The sequence below is a fragment of the Schistosoma haematobium genome, chromosome 4 (assembly GCF_000699445.3).
Source record: "Schistosoma haematobium chromosome 4, whole genome shotgun sequence".
Taxonomy (NCBI): domain Eukaryota; kingdom Metazoa; phylum Platyhelminthes; class Trematoda; order Strigeidida; family Schistosomatidae; genus Schistosoma; species Schistosoma haematobium.
The window spans coordinates 10157176-10165736 of record NC_067199.1 but is presented as its reverse complement, the minus strand read 5'-3'; the positions used below and the strand labels follow the sequence as shown (position 1 = coordinate 10165736).

General features: G+C 32.6%; 1 protein-coding gene across 1 annotated transcript in view; it reads left to right on the top strand.

Moving 5' to 3' along the window:
• Window positions 1-327: 327 nt before the first annotated feature.
• Window positions 328-8561, top strand: part of GAD2_2 (Glutamate decarboxylase 2) — a gene marked incomplete at both ends in the record, with an annotated part of 28578 nt that continues 20344 nt past the window's right edge. Inside the window, 3 exons of the mRNA XM_035730088.1 lie at window positions 328-543; window positions 3395-3508; window positions 5731-5865. Of these exons, the coding sequence (XP_035589255.1) occupies window positions 328-543; window positions 3395-3508; window positions 5731-5865 (465 nt within the window). The remainder of the gene's footprint in view (window positions 544-3394; window positions 3509-5730; window positions 5866-8561) is intronic.

Below are 8561 nucleotides of genomic sequence, written 5' to 3'. Positions count from 1 at the left end.
TGGAGCTTAAGCGTTTGTGCTCAAGGCCACAGGTCATTGATTCGATTTCCGGCAGTGGGGTTATAGATTCACATTGTTGAGTAATCCCACACTGAAATGAAACGTCTTTTCAATGCTTTAAGATTTTCAATGTTTGTTTAACTTAGATCACCTCATGATCTAAAAAAAAAAATACATAATATGCATAATATGATCTACTTGGATTCATTTGTCACTCACATTTCCTTTGTGTTACTATTGTTCAATCCTTGTTTAAATTGCTATATATTTTATTGATTTGTGTTATTTTCGTTGTTGTCTAGATTATATTAGTTGACTTTTATAATAATGAATTCAGAGGAATTTCTATCTGCTGCACAATTATTATTACAATTTATAGTGAAGTATAGAAATGGAGCATTTTCTCGTGAATTTCCAGTATTACCGAATAAAGAAATAATTCAACCAAATTATCTTAAATCATTAATATCAAATAAAGCACCAGAGAATAAAGAAAGTTTTAATGAAATACTTAAAGATATTAAAGATAAAATTATGCCTGGAGTAAGTCAATATTGTAATAAATAATTTACATTTTATTTGATTAGTATTAGAAGGGGTTTTGTGGAGTTTGTAATAATTTCATTAGTTGAGATCATGAGTCAATTGAAGTTAGACTGTCATGAAAAGCCTGAAAGCACTGGACAGTTGTTTCTTTCTATTGTGGGACTCCTCAGCAGTGCGCATCCATGGTGGTGGTCTAGCTTCAAAGAACTCATGATCACAACTATTGAAATTACATTTTATTTGTTTGTATTTTTAAGATAAATGACGTGACAAATTCATTTATGATTTACCCTAATTCGATATGAACTAATCAGTCGACACCAACCAATTTATACATGATCAGACGAAAAACCTTTAAGTGTTATAGAAAATAAAAGAAGAACACTACATCTATTGAATTAATCTATGTTTTCAGCCTTGGTTTAATTAGAGTATAGATGTACATTTAACTGGATCCATAGGTAATTACAATCAATCTTTTTGTACGATTAAACTTAACCACCTTCAATTGATCACAATAGAACTTTAGGAAGCTATCTCAAGGATAGTTGAAACATAATAATTATTACAAATAGTATCTCCAAACGAAGCACCTACTAACTGCCGTAATTGTTTTCAATAGTTTACCAGCTGGTGTCAGATTATAATGAATGTAACTATTCATAAATCATTCCACTTGGCAAAAAAAACGCCTGTTAAATTTTTTTTGCTTTGCTAAGTTTTTTTTTTCATAACCATATATCAATGTGGCCGTCAGAAGAAAAAAATACCACCATTCTTTCTCAATTAGTAGAAGAAACTGTAGAATTCCACAAGTGTTCTACTCTACTTATTTTCACGATTTGTTTCGCTGTCATACCCACAAACAATTTATCACTATTTTCACGATATTTTGAATCGCTCATACAAACGTGTTATTTTATCGTTCAGACAGTCATAGCATTAGTACATGTTAATTTTTTGTACGCTCATTAATTTGCTCATATTCGCATGCTAACGTTTCCATTTTTGTCCGCGCCTTTGCGATATTCATGTATTCCTTTACATAAGTATGACATTTTCATATAATACACTCATCCCTCATGTGACACTGTACGTTATCGAGTGTTGTACAATATTTTTTCGCTACTTATTATTAACGTTAACTTCATATCACTTCAGTGTTATTTTCGAAAACACATTTTTTAAATGTGCTATTTTCTACAAGGGGGTTGGCTATGTAGTGTCAGTCACTATGTTAAGCCCATATACTTTATTCTAACGTTCGGACAGCCCAATCTATTCATTCTACTTGAGTCATATTTTGACCTTGTTAATTATTCGCTTATCAGTCTTGACTGTTTTATGTGAGCGTATATGTGTGCACACTTCATATTCCATCCTCGTCGCCAATTGTTATGACTGTGGCTGCAGATTAGACGGCATCGAATTATCGATTGAACCAATGACGCACAAACACGTGCGAGCGACCTAGAGTCCTGCTTCCCTGTCTAGCCCAGCCAGTTGAGTCCAGAACGTAAGTCTCAGCGTCTGAGATATGAATCATTATATTTCAAGCATACTGAGTTTATATACCAATCAAACCGACCACAACGCACCAACAAAATATAAAACAACATTTGTACAAGAATTAGCCGGATGTGACTGTGAATGAGGGAGGTAGCGATTAACAGACAGGGAATAATTCATGAATGGTAAACCGTATAATAATAGTTCATAGGTCAAAATAAAGCTCATAATAAGAGGGAGATGAATATGAACAGTTTAGTTACATAACAATTATACGATAAAAATATACTCATAATATTGGTCCATAAATGGATCCCAAAAATTACCATTCATTATTCTTATCGGGGTACAACACCTCCCCTTTTTGAAGATCCGGAGTTGGTATCCGGATTTAAAATTTCCGGGTTCATCCTCCCCCGCGAAATAATGTCGGGTCCATTCATTATTATCGGGACATAACAGCATTTCATTCACTAACAATGCAAATAACTTTCTGTTCAATTACGAAAGGAATCGGATTTATCGATTAATCCCTAAAGATTATTTTTACTGACATAGAATTTTTATTAAAACAATTATGTGTAGAAGACAGTAGAGTTACGTTTGACACACGATTTCTATGTCAAGATTATTAAAGGGAAGTAGATTGGTTGAAGTTAGACATTAACACCGTTGGATGCCGGCCAGCTCATTGGTCTAATGGTTAAGCGAGACTGATAGGTTCTGGGTTCGAATCTCGCAGGGGTCGGGATCGTGGATGCGCATTGCTGAGGGATCCTATACTAGGACGAAACGGCCGTCCAACGCTCGCAGGTTTTCCATGGTGGTCTAGCTTCAATTGACTCATGATTTCAACTATTGAAAGTAATAAATTATTAAAAATAGGTTTCCTCTGATTATGAAATGATGGAAAATGTTTGCAGCTTAAGGTAAGACTATTAGTAGTGTTTTATTATTTGAGCTGATTGACTTTTTTTGTGTGAAGATTTGATTGTTCATCTGAGTAATATCATCAGTAAAAATCATTATGCAAATAATGACTACAAAGTTATTGACAATAACCAATCAAATTTCAAGTCAATAATATAAGTTGTTAGTCAACTGAGGGAGAATTTTAGTTCTTCATTTCTTTTGAAAGTATGTTTTAATAATGTTGTCTAGATGGATAATCAAATCTTCATAACAAAATCACCTAGTTTATTGAAGATAACATCTTCAACAAAAGTAATTAATTTCAATGGTTAAGATCATGAGTCAGTAATTAACATTAGTCGTTATAATGATTAAAATAAAGAAAAACACTCAATATGTATTCTAATATTTTTACTTCAAAATTCAGCTTACACATTGGCAACATCCGGATTTTCATGCTTATTATCCAACAGGTACATCATATGCATCAATATTAGGTGATTTATTGTGTTCAAGTATTGCATGTATTGGATTTTCATGGGTAAGTTCCTAAATAATAGCAATAATAACAATAATGATAATAATAATAATAATAATAATAATAATAATGGTATAGCAACTCTCCTACGATCAATTTCCATCATGATTAACTTTTGCCAAGCCCTTTTACTAACTTATTTGACAGACAATGTGGCGAGACTATAATTTATGGATGAACCAGTCACGTATAAGATAACAGGTCCCAGATTTTAGCACGAAATTCATTCATATATTTGGCTAAATAGCGTTTTGGCATTTTAGCTTATATCAGTTCGTGATGAAAACCTTAAGTCTAATTTCTAACCTTAACCATCAACTGTAAGTCCTCATCCTAGTTATTAGGTGGATACTCTCAAAGTCACCTTATTATCACTCAAATGTTGTCCATAAATTATCGTCCAACAGACAATGTTATTCGGACAGTAATAATTCGTCTATTTCTTTGTATTATTATGATCACTATCATATCTGTATAAACGTGACAGCCTACGCACATATCTCTATCTAGCTTAAATGTTAGTCACTTAAATATCGCCCGTATGGATATATGTGTATTCGAATCCTATTAATAGCTTTTGCATTGCCTTGCTTAGCCTCTGCCGTGTCTAGCTGCGCCTTGATTCCATATGACTATAAACTCACCTCTATGTTCGCTTGCACACACACATTAGCCTCTGCTCCAAATTTGCTCGATGTGTTTGTAACTTTGTTATCTGTATAATCTAATAATAAACTGTAGTCGCCTCTTCTTATTGCCTTCTGAATTCAAACGTCGTTGAGATTTATATAATAACGGTTATCAATGTGATTGATTAACGAAGCCAAGCCACTACAATCGTAAGAATAATCACTTTGTTCATTACCATATATTTGATTACAGTAACGAATATTCAACATAAATTATGTAATGATGAAACATTATCCATATTATATAATCATTTAACTTGTGAATATTCCAATTTATATTGTATGAAAATGTTTCTATGAAGCAGCAGTTATATTCATCTGTAAATGTTTATAATCAGTCTTAATTCCATGAAATTCACTTTTTATTGTATAAATGATGGTTTGAATAGTTTATCTCTAACTTCTCCAATAATACCAAAAAGGTTAGCTTAACCCTTAAAAAAACACTTTTTACCTCTTTCATGCTTTCATAGCTAGCAGTATAATCCAGGCCGCGTCAGTTGGGTGTACCTGCGCCCCAGAGTTGGTGTTCACCCCAGGACTCGAACTCAGTACGAGTCTCAAATAGGACGAAAAGCGCGTACTGGACTCCACTACCAACCACCATCTATCTTTACTTGTAATACTTGCGATTTAAGGCCACAGTGAGGCAATCCGTACACGTATGCCAATAAGAGACTGATAGATTGCAGTCCTACACAACAATGGGAAGATTCGAACAAACAATATCAAATGAATTTTGGATGTATGGTTTTCTTGCTCATTCAGAGCCCAAAGTTTTTAAATAGTATTGAGTTTAGAACTTACTTACGCCTGTTTACCCATCGTGATGCATAGATCACCGACCAGGATTCTCTAACCTACTCTGTCCTGAGTTCTGCTTTCCAGTTGTTGCCAATTATGATTCATTCTTTTTATGTTTGTATTCAATTCTCGGCTCAATATGTTCTATGATCTATCTCTTTCCCTTTTGCCTTAGAAATTATCAGGTCACTGAGAAATTAAAATTACAAGCACCCAATGTTCAAATTTAAGTTTAATAGTAACATGTTGAACTTACGATCTGAATAGTTTAGATTCATTCTCATGCCATATCGACAATTTATACTGTTAAAGATGAAGTTCTATTGATTGTTCCAAGATTATTAGAGGATAAATATGAATAAAAACAACGAATAAACTTAACTGAAGATAATTTTTCATATAAATTATGAAATAAAGAAACTAAGCCTACCCTGGTAATATTGACTGATAGAATGAGTGATATCTCCACAAACCCCTTCTGATATTGACTTATTATCCAGAGTGATTAGGTTTCGAATTGTGTTCACATTATTATTACTCTTATTATTATCCTTATCTCCTCTTACCCCATTTCCAGTCTAGTTGACCTTTTATATTTATATATAAATGCTCTTAACAAGTATATGTGTGATCAGATTGTTCGAAATGTATTGCGCTAATATATCACATAATTCTGATCATCTTCGTCTTCTTATTACATCATCGAAATTGTACTCTATATTTTATTTTCAGTTATCATGTCCACCATGTACAGAATTGGAAGTGATCATATTAGATTGGATGGTTCATGCATTAGGATTACCGGATAAATTTTTGTCATCTAGTAGTGTGAATGATCCATTACATAAAGGTGGTGGAGTTATTGAAGTAATTTCATTGAATGATTGAAATATTTTGATGATAATAATTTGATGTAACCCTACTGTTTAAACTGATTCACTTTATTCAACATTGAATATAGATGGTGAAAGAAAGGAGACTATTGTAATTTAGATGCTGTTTAGATGATTTTAAATGCATTTACTATTTGGGTAGATTAAGTGTGATAGAATGTCAATACTAAAAGTAATAATTTAAAGTCTCTAGTAATTTTTGCTAATTAAGGAAGCTTGAAAATTAAAGTATGCAGACATATAGACAGAATGATATTGAATTTCAAACTGAACTACTTATTGACGATATAAGAGACTAAGCTATTTAAAAAAATTATTAATGAATGGCCAACATGGATTAATGCAGAAAGTTAGTTGATACCTGAAAAGCTCCATGTCAATGTTTCATACTGTGAAGTTGGGTGATGGGGAAAGTAATTCCCTCAGGTCCGTTTTGCTAATGAGCTCCAAAACACAAGAAACCTAGGTTCAAGATTCCTAACCGGTTCTTTCTAACCATCTAAGATCTTAACACTGTGAAGTTTAATTTTTATCTATAATTTGAAATCACTGATAATATGAGATGCATACTATGATGTACAGTTCAAACCAATTATCACTTACTTCATGGGTTGGTTTCATGCTTCAACTTAATCGGTTTGAGTTTTATTACAGTTCATTCTTAGTTTAGCAAGAACAGTATATTATTAGACGAATATGAAATGATGATATATGAATTAGCGAACGAGTGCGTTATGAAAATTGATAACTAAGTAAATATATTTATTGTCTGAAGTGTGTATTAAATGATTTTTAAGAAAATGAATCCTTTTTAAATTTTGCCTTACATTGAACAAATGTTTAGATTTGCGGTTGAAAAACCATGATATCGGGAATTCTTTTTCATTTTATTCTACCAACTAACTTACTTATTCCTATTACTCCTCGTGGAGGAGCATTTGCCGCTCATCAGCATTCTCCATCCAACTCTGTCTCAAGCAATCCTTCCAGTGTTTGCTTCCAACTCTCGGCTTAATGTCTTCTTTGGTCACTTTCTTTTCTGTTTCCCTTCAGGATTACAAGTTAGCGTTTGCCTCATGATTCAGTTTGGTGATTTCCTCAATGTACAACCTATCCACATCCAGTATCTTTTCCTATTTTAATCTTCAGTTGGGAGCTCTTTTGTTCCCTCTCACAGTAGACTGTTGCTGATGGTATCCGACAAACGGATATTCGGTATCTTATGTAGACAATTGATTACAAATACTTGTACATTATGGATGATAGTTATAGTAGTTCTTCAAGTTCAAGCTCCATATAATAGAAATGTCTTGATATTCGTATTAAAGATTGTGACTTGGATGCTGAGTTCCATATGTTCTTCAATTGTAGGAATGCTGTCCTTACTCTAGCAATCTTATAACAGTTCTAGAATTACTACTGGTCCCAAACCCGCACAAAGGAGAAGGGCTGAGCATGAAGTCGGAAACCCCATCCCGTAGAAATCGACCTTGCTAAAAAAACGCTAACCAGATTAAACTAAGCTAATTCATCATCAGCATAACATTTATTGATGTTGCCAGTATGGATCACGCTATATAATTCAGTCACTATTTTAACAAATATACCTATAAATTATTCTTAGTTTCTTACTTCACAGTGGTAAAATAGTTTACCCCAAAAATATTTATTATCAAGAGATCAAATGCTTCATATTAACATGTTTATATAATTCAGTTGAACTAAAATACATGATGACAGTTATGTGGATTGAATATAACCTGATCAAATATAAACATTTTAGGCTGTTAGCTATTGTGGTAAACTTTTCCTTAAATCAAGTTTTAATTTATACTGCTACATTGTCAGAACAGTCCAACTGGACAATTTATTCTGTTGTTAAATCAATCATCACAGTTTATTCAAAAAAAAACTTTATCATTGTAATTTTAGGCTAGTTAAATATGTACTTAAAGAAGTGTATTTTTTGAAAAATAATGAATCATTGAGATTAAAGAATAGAAGCTGTTATCCAATACTCTTACTGCACAAAGATACACAGTGTTGATGGATCAATGCTATTTCTTATTAACCTAGACGGTTCTTTATCATTATTGCACAACTTCACTCGCTTATATCATAAACGTTCATATTCTTGCTTCTCAAAGAGAATAATTTAGATTTCACTTTCTGTGAATCGATCTGAATACAAAAAAAACACAACGTGGAATAATTCAGAAGCCCTATTCATCATAACACTAAATAAAGATACATAGCTTTTATCATCGACTGACTTCGGTAAGAGAATTACTGTAAACCAATGACTACTTAATAGCTGTTTTATCTCTTTTTAAATTGAGAGATCTTCACAAATCATCTTTCTTAATAACAACAACGATAATAATAAATTACTTTGTGAAGAATTCTTGAAGCCCCCCATGTGAAGTTGTGACCTGTGGACTTCATTCTTAATAGGAATGGTACAAATATCACTCTAGATACAAGTAAATGATGGTCGCTCTATACTTCATAGTGACAGAAGTTAGCAATGTGAACTTTAGGGTATATACCTCAATTTACTTTACATACAATAGTTCTACCACATAGTGAGATACTAGCCAGTATTATTTATTGATAACTACTTCACTCCGGATATGAGTGAAAACCATTTCAGTCATGACTTGTCTGTAG